Consider the following 21,071-nt stretch of genomic DNA (forward strand, 5'->3'; position numbering starts at 1 on the left):
CCTAGAGCGCATGTCCACCGCTCTCTAAAAACTTTTCTCTCACCCCCCCCACCCCAACCCGCCCCCCCTCCCAAAAAAAAATTGCTTCCCCGGGCACCGGGCTCAACTTGTGAAATACCGCCGCTCCCAACAGAAGCGACCCACCCTTCCCTGAGGTTGCACCCAGCCTGGCTCGAAACGACACCAGCGGGATTGGGCAGAATCCAAAAGCGGAACCCGAAACCGCGCGGCCGGAAGAGAAAACAGACCCGCAGACGCTGGGAGGAGAGTGGTGCGCTGGACCCGCCCCACCGGATGTGTCCTGGACACGCCCCGGCACCGCCCCGCGACGCACGCGCATGCGCCATTTTCTGCAGCCCCGGAAGCTGATCCAGCAGGGCAACGTGCGCTGTGGGGTGAGCGAGTCTCCATTTTTCTGGTTCGCATCGCGGTTGCGCTGCTCAGTGCCTGGGGCTCCACCCCAGGTTCCGCGGTCGCCTGGTAAGGTAAAATTCTTGAACCGTCTTCTCCCTTTCATCGCTCGCCGCCTGGCTCTAAGACGTTCCGAGTCCTTTCTCTCGGGGCGGGTCCCGGGGGTCTGTGGTCGTTTTCGGTTAAAATCGCTCCGAGGCAGGTTCGGGCCAAGCCGTTCTGCCTGTGGCCCTTGCAGACCCCGATATCCTTGCCGGTCACTTTCCTGCTCAGAACCTTTCTCTGACTGCCGAGTGTCCCCCGTGCCCCCAGCCCCATACTGCGTCGGGCACAGTCGTCACTAGGGAGGTGGGTGCAGGCCGTTGGCCGCAGGGTGGCCGTCCGTCTGGGTGTGGACGGAGATGGCGGGGAAGGACGCAGAAATCTGCGGAGTTAGAGGGTCATCAGAAAGTGTGGGGAGAAAAACCGGCGGGGATTGACACAGGCTGCCGCAGAATAGGGTGAAACTGTCTGTTGGAGGAGGAATAGCGACGGAGGGAAACGGAAATGGACAAAAGGACTGAAGAGAAACAAGGACACAGACTTACACAGAGAAGAAAACGCGTAGGGGTCACAGACAAGACACAAGACCCAAACCGTAGTGCAGAACCGAGGATATCAAGTTGTGAAGTACCGACTTGAAGTTTTATGACCTCGTTAATCTAACATTTGGTGAATTGTTTCAGTTGTGGAGAAGAGATTGAGAGTGTGAAACCTGGTGTTTGAGGCATCTGCACTTTCTAAGCATTGCATCAGAAGATCATGCCATTGGCAACCCCTCCTCATCCCGGGGGAATAGAACTGTCAGTTAAAGGGGACTTTCTGTAACCACATGGTGCTTTTACGATGGCCATTGTTAACAATACTGTTTGTCTCTCCCCCTTTTTTCGTGGCTCGTGGCATTCTTTTCTGAATTTGATGTATCCTCACACTTGTGACTTTAATCTCAGATTCCACTGGAGAGCTTTTCAACTTCCAAATTATTTTTTCTTGTAATTTTATTGTTCAGAGTAAGAGTTTTATATGCTTTCTACTCTACCATATGTTGCAAGGATTCTTTGATGTCTGTTAAAGAACTTTATTTAACTAATTTAATAATTCAGCAGTTCTCTTCTTGCGTTAAGGCAGTTTATAAATTATCAAGCTTTGAGGTGAGCTCTCCAGCTAAGTAGATGATCCCCTCAAGTCCCCTCTGTCTTCTCTGTACAGATGTTGAAGGGTGGTCTTGATTGATGTGGAACTTGGTTCCAGCAGAGCTCATCCGTTCATAATACAGAGAGTGTTCAGACCTCGTGCCCACAGGTGACCCTTTTTCATGTTTTCCAGGACCAGTAACTTTGTAATTTCATATAGCTTTTCTGGAAAAGAGGAATTAAATGCTTGGGTTTGCTTAAACCCATAAAAGAGAAGCTTCTCTCCTTCAGGAATATGAAAGGTAATCTGGAATTAGGACAAGGCCTTTCTACTTCAACCTGACCAGGCCACCTTTTCAGAGATTTCTTACACCCAGTTCTGCTCATTCAACTGAGACTCCTTCAGGGTAACTTGGCAAATTAACTCCCCCTCTAACCCCCGATGGACCCACCTGTAACAGGAGACAATAGACCAAGAATTCTGAACCTGAGTTAATAAGATGCGTGAAATGATTTTCAAAACTAGGTGTGTCTTTGGTAGTGTTGTGGGAGAGAGTGTGCAGTTATAATGGGAGTTCACAATGTGACCCAGTTCCAAAAATATCGAAAGCCACTGGGAAAGAAGCAGGAGCATAGCTCAGAGACAGGGATGTGCCTCTGTCACCCCCACCCTCTGTGTATCCTGGCTAAATCTTAAAAATTTGATTGTGTCATCTTTTGACATTAAACCCTCTTACAGGCTTCCCATCAGCATCAGGACAAAGGTCTAAACTTCTCAGTATGGCTTCCAGGGAGCTCTGGAGCTGGGTGGCCCTTAAGAGTTGGTCCATATTGATGGCATGGACAGGCTTCTCTGTCCTGCATCATCCATTCCTTGGATGCGGGCTACCTAGGGAGGAGCCAAGAACTTGAATGAGCCCATTCCCTTTGGCCAAGTGCCAGGTAGACAAGACAATGCAGTTGCAGTGGAGTGTGTAAGTTTGAGCGATAGGGGAGGCCTTCGTGAAGAAGTGGGTAAAAAATGCACTTGTTGGCCTCCACATAGGACCTTATTGTCCCCGCATCCCTCCTGTTGCAGTGGGCAGCAACGGCCTTTTTCCCATGGCAAGTTTCTCCCCATATGTATATTGTGGCAGAGGATGGGGTTATGTTGATTCTGAAAATTAAACAACATCCTTTTTGTCACACAGTATAACCTTACTTGAGAAAGAAGACCAGAAGAAGAGGGAAAAAAGAAGGAATGGCTCTTTTCCAGGTAAAATCCCATTTTTTGTTGATTTTTCTTCCTAAAATGTCACTTTGGACTTGTTAATCTTGTCTGTCTGTGAGGTGTCCTGCCTGAGTTGTTTACTCACACCCAGGGCTTTCTCCCAATCTCCCCTCCTTTCTATGCATATTTCTTCTTACTGTGACCAAGTGACGCGGAACTTAGGAAGAGGCACCTGTTAGGTGGTCATCCTGGGAATGTTGTTCTACACAGGCTAGGACTGGACATAGGGAGTTAGCTCTTTGGTATCTTCAGGAAGGATTCTTCAGAGATCCCTCCTGGATCCTTTTTCAGCTCATATAAACCAGGATTAAAGAGATTATGTATGTAAGTCATGTATTAACGTGCAAAAGTACCTGAGGAACCCTGGAAAATAAGAGTGCTGGAAATTTACTTCATCCGGTTTTACAAATGCATTTTGATGTTAAACCAGGGACTCATTGTGCTTCTGACTCCACGATATTAATACTTTGGAATAGAATAGAAAGTTGAAAGTAGGAATGAGAAGTAGAGAGGATGTCTTGGTTTATTAACATAATTGGTTTTCAAATGTAGAACCAACTCTCATGTCAAACAGTGTCACAGACGATGAGACTGGAGTTCTCTCTTGTCCAGAAGAGAGCAGATGCAGAATGGAATACGAGAAAGGGTGACATCTGCGAGGAGACAGGGGCCCCCAACAGGGGTTTTGTCTCAGTATTTATTGAGCCCATGAGATATTACACATGTGGTACACATGAAGAAAACAAGTACTTACACACATGAACGTGGAGAAACCATGAGACAGGAACATTAACTTGTGTGTGTACGAAGCAGAGGGTCTGGAGGCAAGTGCAGTGTGTGACCAAAGTACATTAGTAGATTGGCGTCAGATGGAAAGGAATTTCCTGCAGGTGCTGTAAAGAAGTTACTCGTGATCCCATTGCAATATCTTGCTAGCTAACTTCGGGCACGTTCGCCCCATGGTGGGAGATTTTCGCTCTAAGCTTTTCTGTAGCTAATGACTTTACCTTGGGTGCTTTTGTCCCGTGGTGTCAGCTTTCTGCCCTAAGCTTTCTAACCTGTTTGTGGAAGTCTAAGGGATTCTTGAACCTATTTCCCCCTGGCTCCCCATTTTGGTTTTTTTCATCTTAAGTTTGCGTGTGAGGACAGTCATGATGGCTACCTGATCCGTATTTTGCTGTCTGGTGGTTTGGAGAGTGTTTCTGCAATGGCATAAAAGGAGACGTCGTACAAGTATTCCGCTTCACAGAGTTATAATGGAGGTTTAGCACCTATTGTCTTTTTCCTATAAGTTGGATGGCCGCCATAAGGGCTTTGAGGCGTGCCATTATTTGTTTGTAGAAGTTTGGCTTATTAGCTCTTTGATAGTGTTGGCCATAACTGGGTTAAGTACATGTGCAGTTTCAGTGTGCTGAAGACTAATTCGAGCAATGGTAGCAGAAGCTATAACGCTTACTGTGGCTTGGATCCCCATGAGTAAGAGGCCTGTGAAACGCCTTTGTCTGGTTAATGAATACCAGTGATGGAGATCATTGCCATCAGATGCAAATCAGGTGTGTAGGCTATACCACTTCGTTGTAAGAGGAAGCGGGCCTGGTTTGACAGGCGTTTAGGCTTCCCTCATGTTCTATGAGGAGCTAGGAATTGCATTTGTGGAGCGACTTCAGGATGAGGAACAGTGAAGTGGTTTCTTCCATCCTGAAAATGGAGCGGTGGTCGTTCATTCTGAGTCATTCTCTGGAAGTCCTGGTTGATGGGAAGGTGTTCTGGGGTCTCCCCCATGCTGTGAAAGAGCTTCACCAACCAAGAGGGAATCCCCAGAGGTCCAGAATATGAAAGAATACAAGCATATTCTCAGACCCAAGTGAGAAGTTTGAACTGGCACCATAGGATGAGAGGGTTTATGGAATTTAGGAAAATGGAGCTTAGCTGCGTTAGTCCTTGAGGGTCAAGATTTGAAAACGTAAGAGTGATCATAGTGTGATCGAGGAGAAGTTGAGCTTGTAATGTAGACAACCATGGGTAATTCTGCCTTTTTTGTTGTTTTTAACATATTTTTGTTTATTATGTGCTTGTTCTACAATTGCTTGTCCTTGCGGATTGTAGGGAATTTTAATTTTATCTGCCATTTCCTTCTTCCTTTGTTCCACATTGCTCCCCCTGAAAGTTTTGACTCTTAAAATCTTCAAGGTTGCTGAGGGTGGATGGTCTTCTCTTCTGTAACTTCTTCTTGCTGAATAGGGTTATAGAGAGTCCATCCCTAGGGGCAACATTGGTAAGTTGGGGTAGGTATAGCAGAGTTAGGAAAAGGAAAGACAGTGCAGGGGAAACAGCCTCCTTGAGCATAAAGGATTATCTGTCTACTGGAAGTGGTAGCGGTGAGGAAGTCTTCCAATAGGAGTCACAAAACTATGACAAAAAAGACACAAAAATGGACATGATTAAAAGATCTAATGGAGGTGAGAAGGAAATTCAGTTACTTCTGTGGCACATGACACTTCAATTATCAGAATATCAAGTGATGACCCTATGCTAAAAAACATTAAAACTAGGAATTACATATAATCTCTATAATAGGTATAGCATGTACTCAAATGTAACCTAAGGATTATGATTTGTTTGACAGTGCTTCCAGAGTAATTCAACTTACTAAAGAAGCCTAATCGGTCAAAAAGACTTCATTTACAATTTAAATCTTTGAAAATTTGTTAGTAAAATACTCAGAAAGTTGTAATCCACCAAGTGTGTTTAGCATCAGACCCCGATATCCTCACTTTCCCTGCAATAAGAAGCTGAAAGCAGATGAGCCTTACTTAGTAATCAGTGATTTAGCATCCCATCCTATTTAGAAAAGGCCTAGATGTCCCAACAAATTCAATCCCAATTTATCATGCACGGAAAACTTTTCGAATTACTAAAGCCTTTGAAAGCTAGTGTAACAATGACTCATGAAACCTGTGAGACCAAGTTTCCAATTACTTTAAGTTGTAACATGAGCTTATTTGACCTTTGATTAACAGGTCTATTTCAAACCAACAAACTTACATTCGGGTCCCCCTAAGACAGTTTGTTCCCCATGGTTAATTTTTACCTGAAACACTGCTGAGGAAATCTCAAGTGGATGATCTTGGCTCGTTGACATATCAGAGACCATGTTTAAGGATTGGGAAAGGTTTCTATAGGTCATAATATGGCTGAATTTTGGGTAGACCCCGGTGTAGTGTATAATATATGCTCCCAGTTTTTTCGAGTTTTCCAAGGGCAAGATGTCTTGTGAGTTTTCCCGTGGTGTTTGTAAACATAGTAAGGGCATTCTTAATAGGTAGTTGCAAAGGAGTGAGGATGTCTTCAGAGGGAATCTTTTGTTCCTTTGACAAGTCAGATATTTCCCATTGACAAATGGTATAGTTGGCATTCTCAGGGTGTAGGGGTGCTGACGGAGCTGGCTGACAATAAGGAGGTTTAGGTTCCATGGAAAAAGTTTTTATTTACTTTGAGTGCGTCTATATGTTCATAAACATCATCCGCACATAAGGGGAGAGTGTCTGTCAGAACAATAGAGCATGTAAGAATAACTCAGGCAGAACATTGGCGCCTTCCATATGTCATGCCTTTAGTGTTTTACCTATTCATTCCCAAGTGTCTAAGTGAAAGGTTCCTTGCTTAGGAGACCAAGGACAGTGTTGCTGGATAATCATTAATAATTTAAGGAGTGCTATATGAATGTGTTTTTTCTGTTCTAGGGATAGAGAGTCTCCCATAATAATTCTCTCAAAAGTTCAGTGGCAGTGAATCCCTATAGGTTCAGTTTCTCTTACCTCATCAGGAGAGATTGTAGTCCCGTGCATTTTTCTATTTTTGGAGCTCTAGTTGTTACACAACTAGTTGTTTCCGCATCCTTGAGTAATGTTGGCTTCGTAGCCATGTCACCTTCCAGTCTCATCGGCCCTTAGCCACATTGGGTTCTCCCACATTGTCTTCTTAGCCACGTCCCCTGCTGACACACCCACTTCTTAGTCACGCTGGCTTTTCTTCTAATCATGTTGACTTCTCATCGCCTTCTATCACATGGACATCTGTCACCTCGGCTTTTATCATGTTGACCTCTATCCTGTCGGGGTCACCATCTGGCGAAGACTAGGAGCCTGGAGTTCTCTCTTGCCCAGCAAGAGAGCAGATGCAGATGGAGTACGAGAGAGGGTACTGCCTGGGAGAAGACAACAGCCCCCAACATGGGTTTCATCTTGTATTTATTGAGCTCTCAAGATACTACATACGTTGGGAACATGAAGAAAAGAAGATCTTACACATGTGAACATGGAGAAAGCCATCAGACGGGAATCATTAACTTGTGTGTGTAGGAAGCAGAGGGTATTGGGGGCAAGTGGAGTTTGTGATCAAAGTACATTAGTAGATTGGGGTCAGATGGAAAGTAATTTCCTGCCGGTGATGTAACAAGTTGCTCGGTATCCCATTACAATATTTCCCTAACGAATCTCGAGTGATTTTGCCCCTTGGTGGCGGCCCTCCGCCACAAGCTTTCGTAACTTATTTAGGTAAGTATAAGTGATTCTAGAACCTATTTCCCCCCCATAACAGTAAATGTTTTATAAATTATTGGTAGCACATCCATCTCATAAAGACCATGGTGTTCTTTTAGGAACTCTCACATGTTGCACATCTTTTAGAGAAAAATGTGTATAATTTAGCCAGACATAGGAGCAGAACTTTCATCACAGAGGATGGTGCTCAGTTTTAATTTTACATAATATTATTAAATTCTTTTTATTATTTTTGTGTGTATGTATTAAACTTCAGTAGTACAGATTTTTGCAGTTCAGTTCCACACACTAATACATTTTTGAAACTAAGAAGTAAAACATGTTCTTCCCTGTCATATCTTCCACCATCACTGATTTTCTTCATTAAGAACCAATGTTCTCTTTCGTACATATTTTCCAAACGTGCGTTTATATATTGTAGCATGAGTTTAGAATATATTCTACTGTAAATGTTTAATCCTATTTTGTTCTGCAAATTGGTATCTTTACATGCCATATGACTTGAAGTCGTTTTCATGAAAGTCAACAAGAGGTAACTGCTTTTTTAGATCCTCATGGGAGTATTCTCTAAATGAAGATCCATGGGTCCTTTACAACTCCTTACTGTTTCAAAGAATGCCACGATGGCTGCTTCTGAGCAGGCCGACTTCACTACAGACTTCTAAGGATGTTTTAAGATTGTACATCTTTTAAGCATGATTACCAGGTTGATGATGGTCTTTCTGAGGAGGCACAGACATTCCACTTAGTAAATAAAGATTTTAAATCAACCGTCTTGACCATCCTCAGCTAAAGGAAAATGTGGAAGAGAACTAAGTAAGAAGTAGGAGAACAATATTTCAACAAATAGAAAGTATCAGTAAAGAGATAGAAATTATAGCAAAAGGAGGAAATAGAAATGCTGGAGTTAAAGTATAAACACCAGAATTGAAAATTCACTAGAGGGTTCCTCAGCAGATGGACAAAAAGAATAAAGAATCCGTGAACTTAAACAGAGGTTAACTGAAATTGTCAAGTGTGAGGAGGAGAGAGGGGAATAAAGCTGAATAAAAGGGAATAAAAGAAGAAAAATGGCCAGAGGCAAAGAAACCTTTGGGACACTATAACTAATACTCCTATAAACGTAATAGGAGTTCTAGAAGGAAGGGCAGAAAGAATAATTGAAGAAAGAAGAGCTGAAAACTTCCCAAATTTATCAAAGAGAACCTACACGCCCAAAAAACTCAGTGAACTTCAACTAGGTCCAATGCATGGAGATCCCTGGCAGTCACATAATCGGTCAAGTTTTATAAGATAGAGTGTGGAACGTAGCAAGACAGAAACAACTTCTCATGTACAGGGATTCTGAATAAGATTAATGGTCTGTTTCTCATTAGAAACTGTGGAGGCCAGGAATCCATCTCCTTTGGTATTAAAAGATTGAAAAATTAAAAAAAAAAAAGCTGTATCAGGAATTCCTTACGAGGCAAACTAGACTACAAAATTGATAGTGAAGTTGAGATTCCTAGATGAACAAATGCTGAGGGGGTTCACACTTACAGACTTAGACTATAGGCAATGCCACGTGGAGTTCTTCAGGCTGAAATGGATAGAAACTAGCAGTACCTCAAAGCCATAGGAACAAGTAACGCTAGTAAAGGTAATTACATAAGTAAATATAAAAGCTCATTATTGTGTTTGTTTTGTAACCCATTTTTTCCTACATGTCTAAAGAGATAGATGAGTAAAACAATCAGAAAAATCTGCTCTTGAGTGTATGCAACATCTGTTCGTATCTTTTATGAAGTAGTTTTTGACAACAGCATAAAGGGAGAATGTGTAACAGCAGTTGTTTGTATGGCATTAAAGCTAAGTTAGCATCAACTGAAATTCAAATATTAGTGGTTTAATATGTAAGCTGTAATCCCCAGGATAACCACTCAGAATATAACCTGAAAACATACAGAAAAATAAATAGACCATCAAAATGGTATGCACGCACAGACACCCGAAGAAGGAAGGAATTATGTAACAAAATATTAGCCATACAAACAGCAGATGTTAGAAGTAATTCCTATCAGTAACAACTTGAAAAGTACCTAAATTAAACTCTTCATTAAAAGAGGAATTTTTAAAAATGGTTCCACTCTATGTCTACATACAGCTCACTTTATTTTTCAAAGTATTTATTGATTGTGAGAGAGCGTGAGTGGGAGAGGGGCAGAGAGAGGGAGAGAGAAATTCAAGCAGGCTCTGCAGTGTCAGTGCAGAGACCGTTGCTGGGTTCGGTCTCACAAACTGTGAGATCATAACCTGAGCTGAAATTGAGAGTCAGATGCTTACGCGACTGAGCCCCCAGGCACTCTGAAGCTCACTTTAGATATACAAATAGGTTGAAAGTTGAAGGATAGAAAAAGATATTTATGTGGATAGTAATGAACCCTAGCTGGGTAGCTATACAGGTTTCAGACCAAATGGGCTTAAAGGTGTAAAATTGTTACCAAGCATGTTGAGATTCATTATATATTGAAAAAAGGGCAAATCATCGAGGAAGTAAAACAACTATAAATAACAGGTACATAACAACAAAGCCCCCAAGCATTTGAAGCAAACATTGGGGAGATTGTTCTACTATACTAGTTGGAGCACTCAATGCTCCCTATTTAATAGTTGATAGAACAACCAGACATCAGTAATAAAGCAGTGAGCAACACTGTAAACCAGCAAGGCTCAGCAGACATATACAGAACAGTGCATCCTGCAAAAACTAAAAAATTAGGGGTAGAAGGGAACTGGCTTAGTCTGAAAAAGCTTATTACTAAATTTCTATAGCTAACCTCATATTCGCTGGTGAACACCTGAAAACATCCCTTAATGCTGAAAACAAAACAAGCATGCCCCGTGTTGCCGCTCCAACTGAGCACTCTACTGGAAGTTCTAACCAGAGAAATTACAGAAGAAAAATAAATAAAATGTGTCAAATGGGAAAAGAAATCAAATTATGTTTACTCATAGTATACATGATCTCCTCTTTAGAAATAAAGAATACTCATTCCTAGAATGAATTTACTGAAGTTACAGAATACAATATCAACACTCAAAATTCAGTTGCATTTCTGTACACTAGCAGTCAACAAAGGGAAAGTAAGTCAACACTTCCATTTACAAGAGCAAGACATCAAATGGGAATAAATTTAATTGAGTTTGAAGTTGTATACAGAGTGAAAACTACAAATGTTGGTGAGGGAAATTAAAACCTAAGTAAATGTCAAGATATCTTGTGTTTCTGCCTTGGAAGACTGTAAAACGGAGAGCTCCCCAGAGTAACATAAAGAGTAATGCAGTCCTTGGCAAAACCTCAACAGTGTTTCTTGCTATGTTGGGAATCGTGATTCTCAAACTCATATTGAATTGGTATGGACACCACATAACCAAAATAAATGTGAGAAGGAACAAAATTGGAGGACCTACATTTCCCAACATCAATACTAATATAGTTACGTGAAGTAATGAAAAGCATAATTGCACCAGAGGCTAGAAATATTGATCAAAACGATAGAACTGAGCATCCACAAGTAAACCCACACATCTTCAGTCCATTCCTTTTTTTACAAGTGTGCTGAAAACAGACACTGGAAAAATAAAAGTCTCTTAAATGGTACTGACACATTTAGATATCTGTGTGAGAATGAAATTGAAACTACCTTGTGCTGTGTAAGGAAATGAATTCAGATTTAATCAAAGACTAAGTGTAAGAGCCTAAACTATAAAAGTCTCACGTGAAAACATAGGGGGTAAGTCTTCATCACCTTCGGGTTGGCAGTGGATTTTTACACATGATCCTAAAAGAAAAAGAGAACCAGACAAAGTAGATAAATTGGTCATCATCTCAATTATTCATGTCTGTTCACTGGAGGACATTATCACCTAAGTGGAACAATCTAGCAAATGGGAGGAAATAATTTGCCAGCACATATCTACTAAGCATCTACAACCCAGAATATGTGAAGAACTTATACAACTCACAACCAACATACAAAGAACCCAACTTGAACAATGGTCAAAGGATTTTGATAGACATTTCTCCATAGAAGATACACAAATGAACCCAGCACATGAAGAAATGTTCAATGAAAGTAGTCATTATTAAAATGTAAAATCAGAACCACAGTGAGCTATCGTTTCACATCCACTAGGATGACTGTTGTGAAACAAAAATAAAGATGTGGAGAAATTCGAATCATGACACGTTGCTGTAAAAATATAGGTACTGTGGAAAAGAGTGTGACAGAGTCTGAAAAAATTAAACCATGTGCCCCAGTAATTCCACTCCTAGGTATATAACCAAAAGAATTGAAAACAGGCATCCAAACACTTCTACTGGAACTTAGTAATATTAGCCAAAGGTCATAACTACCAAATGATTTACAGTAGTTGAGTGAATATGGTCTACTCCTGTAATCGAATATTCTACAGCCAGAAGAAAGGAAATGGACCACTGATACATACTATATTGTGGATGAGCCCCAAGGATGATTCTATGTGAAAGAAGGCAGATGCAAAAGGTCACATTTTTGATCCCTTTCCTTTTACAAGAAAAGATCTAAGATCGGTGAATCCACAGAGAAAAGCATTAGTGGTTGCCAGGGACTGGGCAATAGGAAGCACCTGTTAATGAGTAAAGTCTTTCCTATGGGGCTGATAAAAAAGTTTTGGATCTAGACAGAGGTGATGTTTGTGCAATATTTGAGTGCAATAATTGCCCCCTAATGGTATTTTAAAGTGGCTAATTTTATGTTCACTGTAACTCACTCAAAATTATCTTCCACGGATCAAAGAACACTCATTCCAGTCAGGTCAGTCTTTACACATCTGTGCTTCTCTTGTCTTTGGTCAAATAAGAACATGTTCCCTGTCCATTTGGTGAAATGTGTTTTCCTTTCAGGGACGGTTGACCTTCAGGGATGTGGCCATAGAGTTCTCTCAGGAGGAGTGGGAGTGCCTGGACCCCGCTCAGAGGGCCTTGTACAGGGACGTGATGTTGGAGAACTACAGGAACCTGGTCTCTGTGGGTGAGGATAACTTGCCTCCAGAAGTCGGTAGTTACTTTTTATGTCTGTGCTGTGCATTTTCTAATGAGAGCCCCTGTTTTGATCATAAGAGTTACAATTCCTTGTTCTTAAGGGAATGATTGCAGCTGTTTTGATTGAGAGTGGAAAGGGTTCATAATGTGGCAAGTGGACTCTAACTTCCCTTTTCTTCAGAAGTTCTGCATTCCTGCTTGTTGATGTGGGTGCAGAACTTAGCAGTCAGAAAAGCCTAAGGGAGGGAACTGGTGATGAGGAGCCTTGGGTGTTCTGTGTAAGTGAAGAATCTCTAAATTCTACTCCTGAAACCAGCATTACATTCTCTGTTAACTAACTAGAATCTAAGTAACAGAGTTGGGGAATAGGATCTAAAACCCTTATATTCTTAGCAAAGTCCAAGTTTGCTGACATCTTGAAAGATAAGGCTCAGAGAGAAAAACCATATTTAAAGTAGGAGGGAAAAAAGGAAACCTCGTGGTGAATTTAGTTAAATCTCTGATTCTGTCGTCTTACCCTTGTGCCTTTGGTTAAGTGGTTCTTGGAAAAAACCGAGATGTCTGCACACCTAAAATAATCCTTAAGCACACAGGCACTCATTTGAGTAATTTTTGAAATATGTTTCTACACCACTTAAAATGAATATCCTTTCTTGTTTGCTGAACCAAGAGCAGGGAATTTGTTCTGGAAGAGCCAAGCAGATCATGTTCTGTTTTTCTTGATAAACGAAAATCTATTCTTGAGGTGAATATCATCTCTGTTTTGGAAAAAGAGAAAGAGACTTGGATAGTGGAAAGTGAAATGAAGATAGGGGAACATCCACATAGTGGGCAATGTATTGGGGTGTGAGCACAAGTGAGAGCTCAGATGAGCAGAGGAAGCTGCTCCAGTAAATGTCGTTTGGGAAGAATCTGTGAGAAAATACAAGTTTATTTCTTAGGAACTTTCAAAGGAAATCCGCCTCCACCCCCCAAACATTTCTCAATCTGTTAAATGTGTAGAAATTTAAACTTCCACTATTATACCTACAACCCTGTTACCTAGCCCCTCCGACCATACTGGTGCCGTGGTTTGAGAGGGACTGGGATTGCTGTCCCTACGGCGTCTTTTTCCTGATCCCTCTTGGTTCTCATTCCATACAGGTCAGAGGTGAGGCCTTTGTAGTGCAGACCCCAGGATGTATTCACTTTGCATTTCCATTTTGTATCCTTGGAGAACTTCTCAGGAGACACAAAAATTATAGCATCTGTCTAATAAAGTAGATAAAAGTCTGTGTCTTTTCCTCGGCCATCCTGGCTTCTGAAGATCACTGCCTTGTGCATAAATTGGGCATAAGTCACGATGTGGATAATTCCAAAAGTGAAAAATCCAAAAGTAAATGTAGTGTAAATACAGCTCAGCTTGGTGATATCTCTAGTTTGTTTTTCTGTAGGAAAACCATGCATCATTCTATAGATGTTTATTGCATTCCTGGTATACTGTAACTACCATATTGATTTTTTTGGTTTTGTTTGTTTGTTTTAAGAACTCAAGAGGCAGCAGCAACTTTTGATTTTAAGTAATTTCTACAACCAGAGTGGGGTTTGAACTCAACTGCAAAGTCAAGGGTTGCATGGTGTACTGACTGAGACAGCCAGGCAGCCCAGTTTTTTTCTTTATTAACCTTTTGATCACCTTCACCCATTTCTGCTCACCTACCTGCGTGTAGCAACGACCAATATGTTCTCTGTATCTAATGAGTTTTTGTTTCTTTAAGATTGCACACATAGGAGCAATCATACTGTAGTGGTCTTTGACTCATTCCACATAGCATATTGTCCTCAAGGTCCATCTCTGTTGTCACAAATGGGAAGATTGTATTCTACTTAGTGGCTAGATAATATTGTGTTGTATATACACATCTTTATCCGTTCACCCATCAACGGACACTTAGATTGTGTTCGTATCTCAGCTGTTATGAATAGTGCTGCAGTGAACATCAGAACGCTTCTATCTTTTCGAGTTAGTATTTTTGTTGTCTTCAGATAAATACCCAGTAGAATTGGTGGATCACACAGTACTTCTCTTGGCTATACCTGATTCTCCACCCTGTTGACAACACGTGTTGTTTCTTGTCTTTTTACTAACTGCCATTCTAATATTAGGTGTGAAGCGATATTGTGGTTTTGATTTGCATTTCCCTGATGATGAATGATGTTGAGCACCTTTTCATGGTCCTGTTGGCCATCTCTAAGTCTTTGGAAAATGTCTATTCAGATCTTGTGCCCATTTCTTAAATTGGGTTATTTGAGCATGTTTTGGGAATGTTTTAGATTATTAGTCCATTATCAGATACATGATCTGCTAATAGTTTCTCCCATTCAGTAGGCTGCCTTTTCATTTTGTTGAAAAAGTGTTCCTTTGCTATGTAGACATGTTTCAGTTTGATATAATTCCAAACGTTTTTGCTTTTGTTGTTTTTTCTTTTGGTTTTGAGAGTCAAAAAACAAAAGCAAAAGTCATTGCCTAGACATGTTTCAAGAAGCTCATCACCCCCTAACTTTTCTTAATAGGAGTTTTAGGATTTCAGGTCTTAGGTTTAAGTCTTTAATCCATTCTTAGTTAACTTTTGTGTATGGTATCAGATAGTGGTACAGTTTCATGCCTTTGCCTCTGGCTGTCCCGTTTTCCCAAACCATCAATTGAAGAGATTGTGCTTTCCCCCTTTGTATAGTCATGTCTCCTTTATTGTAAATTAAGTGACCATGTGTGTGGGTTTATTTCTGGGCTGTATTCTGTTCTGTTGATCTATTTGTGTATTTTTATGCTAATACCATACTGTTTTAATTACCACAGCTTTGTAGTCAGGGGGTTTGAAATCAGGGAATGTGATGCCTCCAGCTACGTACTTTGTTGTCAAGATGCTTTGGCCATTCAGGATCTTTAGTGGCTCCATAGAAATTTTAGGATTTTTCACTTTTGTGGGTATGTTTTCATGTGGACAGAAATTTTCCACTTATTTGTGTGAATACCAAAGAGTGGGACTGCTAGGTTGTATTTAAGGGTACGTTTAGTTTTGTAAGAAAGTGCAAACTGTTCCAAAGAGGAGTACCATTTTGCATCCCCCCCAGCAGTGAATGAGAGTTCTTATGGCTCCACATTCTCACTAGTATTTGGTGTTAGTGTTGTGGATTTTGGCCATTCTCACAAATGTGCAGTGATATCTAATTGTTACAACAGATATTTTCCTCGATTAAAGTTATGACTTTTCTTTAATGTTTATTTACTTTTGAGAGAGAGAGAGGAGGGAGGGAGGGAGCATGAGCGGGGTAGGGGCAGAGAGAGAGACACAGAATCCAAAACAGGCTTCTGGCTCTGAGCTATCAGCACAGAGCGTGTTGCGGGCTTTTGAAGTCCTAAGCCTGCAATCATGACCTGAGTCTATGTCAGACACTTAACTGACTGAGCCCCCCAACTGATGCTATGGTATTCTTTAAGAATTTGTGGTATCTTGAAAACATATTTTTTAAGTTCCTGTTTAGTCCCAGAAATATCATTAACCTGATTTGCCATAGGTTTTTCTGTAATGATACATTATGTTGGGGTGCTTGGGTGGCTCAGACAGTTAAGGATCTGACTCTTGATATTGACTCAGGTCATGAAGTCACATATGTGAGTTTGAGCCCTGCATTGCACAATGCGCTTACAAGCTGGAGACCTCAGGGGAATTTCCCCCCTCCCCCCACCCCTCCCCCTTTTGCAAGCTCGCTCCCTCTAAGCAACAACCTTAAAAAGCATTCTAGTACATTTCTCCTGGAACATGTATACATTATGTAATTCTCTTGAGTATATACCTAGAAGTGGAATTCATGGGATAGTTTGATAATTTTTAGAGCAAATACTGAAATAGATACAACTGTACAGTCTTCCTATGACTCTGTCTCCCTGTTGAATGTTTTCCACCTTTGCTTCATGCCCATAGTTGCGTTCCTACAGAATGTGTCAGTATTATCCCTTTTGCTGAATGTGTTTTCTTTTTCCCCAAGGTCCTGCATTAAACTTACACCACAATCATATTCCCATAGATATGCAAGCACAAGCCCTGTCCCCACATGGTCAGTTACTTCTTATGCTTCATTTTTGCTTTTCTGAATCCAAGTCCTGGCCTTTCCTCAGATGTTTCATTGAGCTAAACAAACCATCCTCGTATATCCCGGTATATTAATTTTGATCAACAAAGCACCTCAGTTTACACAGCACCTGACTCCCCTGTCCCCTGTACTGCAGAAGGATCCCTATTCATACAGGGGAACATGCATATGAATTGCTCAGGACAGCAGCTTGATCTGGTGGTTAATTATACTGTGTGTTTAATAATGTGTGAACATATGATGAGAGAAACAAGATATTTTAAAGACTATGTTACAACCTACATATTGATAGATCTAGGAGGTTAAGTTAATAAGTAACCATAGTTACAGAAACTAGTAGTCCCTGGGATTCTAAAGCAGTTTTTCTTGGAGACATAAAGACAGGATTTACATTCCATAAGGAACACATACTAGGAGGAATGAAAGATTCGTTGAGCATCACTGAAATATGAGATACTGGGTTCAGGTAAACACGTTTTTATAAAGACTAAGATTTAAGGAAGATAGACATCTCTATGATATTCATGCACAGTTATAAAATAACCAGTGTGTAGATGGGCTCTGTAATCATGAAGTGTCATTTAATTATCCAGTTATGTGTCCAAAAAATATGGATAGTGTAAAATGTGTTTCGAAAAATTACCTTAAAATCAGAGAAATTATTAATATGGAAAACGTTATAAAAAGAGAACTCAAAAACATTGTATATGACAAAAGTGTTTGAAGACCATTGTTGACTAACTTCCTTTATTTACTGTAATTATTTAGGTGTGTAATTATTGAATTTAGTATAAAATATTTACCTTCCGACTCTATTTGATAGGAAGCCTTTCTGCTGGATTTGCACTCATGGAATTGTCACCAGGGGAGGACATTTATAAAGAAGTATTTTACCACTTAGTGATATTGGAGAGAAATGAAAGCCATGGCATCAAGGATTTTGGTCTCAAGGAAGTCTGGGAAAATAGGCATGAGTTTGAAAATCGGTGGGAAGATGATGCAAGAAATTACAAAGAAGTGCCTTTGACCCATAACAAAAATCTCACTTGTAGGAAAGATCAGCCACTTAATCAGCCCTCAGTTACTCTTCCTGAAAAGCAGAGTGTTTCTGTGAGAAAAAATACATACCAGTATGTCATGAATAATGGACCATTCATCAGGACTTTGTTACAACAGGACAGTAACGTAAGTGGTTCTGGAAACCAGTACATAAACTGCTTGGAAAATAGAATTGGATTAAATTTGCAGGCACACCTGGCTGAACTCCAGAGGTTTCACAGTGAGGAGAAAATGTATGAATGTAATCCAACTGAGAAGTCTGTCAGCAATGGTTCCTCAGTCTCACCACTTGAAAGAATTCCCAGGGCCCAAAACATTTGGAATAAATCTAGGAAGATTTTTCATTTGTTACCTGCACAGGCCAGGAGAGCATGCACTAGACAAAAATCTTATCAATGTACTGACTGTGGGAAGGATTTTAGCAAAACCTCAAACCTCATGAGCGATGAGGGTATTCTTTCTGGACAGAGACCTTACAGATGTAATGCATGCAGCAAAGCCTTTGCTGAGCGTTCAAGCCTTACTCAAGATAAAATCCATAGTGGAGAGAAACCTTACAAATGTAGTGAGTATGGCAAAGGTTTTAAGCAGTGCTCACACCTCTTTAGACATCAGAGTACACATCCTGGAGAAAAACCACACATATGTGATGTGTGTGGCAAGGCTTTTATCAGAAGCTGTAGGCTTAATCAACATCGGAAGATTCACACAGGAGAAAAACCTTATTCATGTAGTAAATGTGATAAGGCTTTTCGCACGCGTTCTCACCTCTCGGGTCATGAGAGAACTCATACTGGAGAGAAACCTTACAAGTGTAGTGAGTGTGGCAAAGCCTTTACCGATGGTTCACATCTTAGTCAACATAGAAAAATCCATACTGGAGAGAAACCGTACAAATGTAATGAGTGTGCCAAAGCGTTTACCCAATCTGGAAACCTTACTAGGCATCAGAAAATACACACTGGTGAGAAACCACACAAATGTAATGTGTGTGACAAGGCTTTTATCCAGAGTTCAAGCCTTATAGCACATCAGAGAATTCATACAAGACAAAGACCTTATAAATGTAATAAATGTGATAAGGCTTTTATCAAACATTCACAGCTTTGCGGACATGAGAGAACTCATACTGGAGAGAAACCTTACAAATGTAATGAGTGTGGTAAAGAGTTTACCCAGTCTTCACGCCTCTCTACTCATCAGAGAGTCCATACAGGAGAGAAACTATATAAATGTAACATATGTGGCAAGGTCCATAGTCAAAATTCAAACCTTGCAAATCATCAGGATATGTATACTGGAGAGAAACCTTATAAAGTCAATGAGTGTGCCAAAGCGTTTTCCCAATTTGGAAACCTTACTAGGCATCAGAAAATACACACTGGGGAGAAACCACTCAAATGTAATATGTGTGACAAGGCTTTTATCCAAAGTTCAAGACTTATGGCACATCAGAGAATTCATACAGGAGAAAAGCTTCATAAATGTACTAAATGTGATAAGGCTTTTATCAAACATTCAGAACTTTTGCGTCATGAGAGAACTCATACTGGAGAGAAACCTTACAAATGTATTGATTGTGGCAAGGCCTTTTCATGTAGTTCACATCTTACTCAGCATAAGAAAATCCATACTGGAGAGAAACCGTACAAATGTATTGATTGTGGCAAAGCCTTTGCGATGCATACACGTCTGACACAGCATAAGCGAATCCATACAGGAGAGAAACCTTACAAATGTAATGAATGTGGTAAGGCTTTTACCCAACGTTCACACCTTTGGAGTCATGAGAAAATTCATACTGGTGACAAACCTCACAAATGTAATCAGTGTGGCAAAGCCTTTACCCAGCCTTCAAAACTCACTAGACATCAGAAAGCCCATACAGGAAAGAAAACATGTAAATGTAACATATGTGGCAAGTTGTATACTACAAATTCAAACTTTGCAAATCATCAGAGAATCCATACTGTTGAGAAACCTTATAAATGTAATGAGTGTGACAAAGCGTTTACCCAGTTTCAAAGTCTTACTAATCAACAGAAAATACACACTGGCTAGAAATCACACAAACAATATGTGTGTAACAAGGCTTTTATCCAAATGTCAAGCCTTTTGGCATTTCAGAGAATCCATACAGGTGAAAATCCTTGTAAATGTACTAAATGTTGTAAAGCTTTTAGCACAAGTTCAAACCTTTTTGGTCATGAGAGTACTCATACTGGAGAGAAACCTTACAAATGTAGTGAGTGTCGCAAAACCTTACTGAATGCTCAAATCTTACTCAACATAAAAAAAATCAATACTGGGGAGAAACTTTACTAATGTAATGAGTGTGTCAAAGCGTTTACCCCATTGGGCAACCTTGCTAAGCATCAGAAAATATACACTGGCATAATGTATACCATTATGTAATTACAAATGGTAATTTGTAATTTTCCAAGCATTATGTAATTACAAATGTAATGTGTGTAACAAGGCTTTTATCCAGTGTTCAAGCATTACAGAAGATTAGAGAATTCATTCAGGAGGAAAACCTTTTAAATGTAATAAATGTGGTGAGGCTTTTATCAAATGTTCTCACCTTTGGGGTCATGATGGAACTCATACTGGATAGAAACTGTACAAACGTATTGAGTGTGGAAAAGCCTTTATGGAGCATTCACATCTTACTCAATGTGAACCTAATATGTGTGGCAGTGCTTTTATTCAAAGCTCAAGCTTTGGGAAGCATCAAAGAACTCGTAGGAGAAATAAACAAATGAGCAAGTGTTCAAGACTTGCTCAGTATCAGATTTCACCATGGAGAGGAACCATATGAAACTAACATAAGTGGGAAAGCTTGTAACCAGGGTTCATACCTCACCTTATAGAATAGAAGCCTCTGAAAGAAAGCACACACTAGGAATGTATGACAAGGCTTATCTAAAGCTTCTTATACTTTGGGGAATGTAATTTCTTCTAGAGAGAACCCTTACAAATAAAATGAGTGTCATCTGGGTTATAAAAAGTGTACAAGTTGGGGATGGGTTAAAACAGGTGAATGGAGTTAAGAGGTACAGACTTCCATTGATAAAAAAACAAAATATACAACTTTGTTCTTTGTGGTCTAGAAAGAATTCACATAACATGGAAACCATATAAATGTATCAAAGTCTTTACATCAGCATACACCAAAGAATTCTTACTGGACAGGAACATTAAAGAGTAATGAAGGCGATAACTTCGCCAATTCTTCAATGGACTACAATTTAAAACTTCATGCTAGGGGGACCTCGGTTTGCTTTGACAATTAACCAATCTTAGGTGTTAAATTCCAGAAAATAAAAAGTATTTAAAACTCATGAGATGATGTGTGTCAATGGAATAAGTATATATGTGGAAAGACCTAATCATATTCCGTT

At 40.2% G+C, this 21,071-nt stretch overlaps 1 protein-coding gene across 1 annotated transcript; it reads left to right on the plus strand.

The window, feature by feature from the left end:
* The first annotated feature begins 364 nt into the window (after positions 1–364).
* On the plus strand, positions 365–21,011 carry LOC102965921 (zinc finger protein 677-like). Its single transcript, XM_042970219.1, has 4 exons — positions 365–480; positions 2,774–2,838; positions 12,340–12,466; positions 17,432–21,011. Exons 2-4 carry the CDS (start codon positions 2,824–2,826, stop codon positions 19,726–19,728), a joined length of 2,439 nt encoding a protein of 812 aa, XP_042826153.1. The 5' UTR covers positions 365–480; positions 2,774–2,823; the 3' UTR covers positions 19,729–21,011.
* Positions 21,012–21,071: the final 60 nt, after the last annotated feature.

Source organism: Panthera tigris, chromosome E2 (genome assembly GCF_018350195.1).
Source record: "Panthera tigris isolate Pti1 chromosome E2, P.tigris_Pti1_mat1.1, whole genome shotgun sequence".
NCBI lineage: Eukaryota > Metazoa > Chordata > Mammalia > Carnivora > Felidae > Panthera > Panthera tigris.

Excerpts from the sequence above, each read along its gene's own strand:
- LOC102965921 (XM_042970219.1), top strand. Across the intron at positions 12,467-17,431 it reads CAGGAACCTGGTCTCTGTGG|GAAGCCTTTCTGCTGGATTT; the intron begins GTGAGGATAACT and ends TCTATTTGATAG.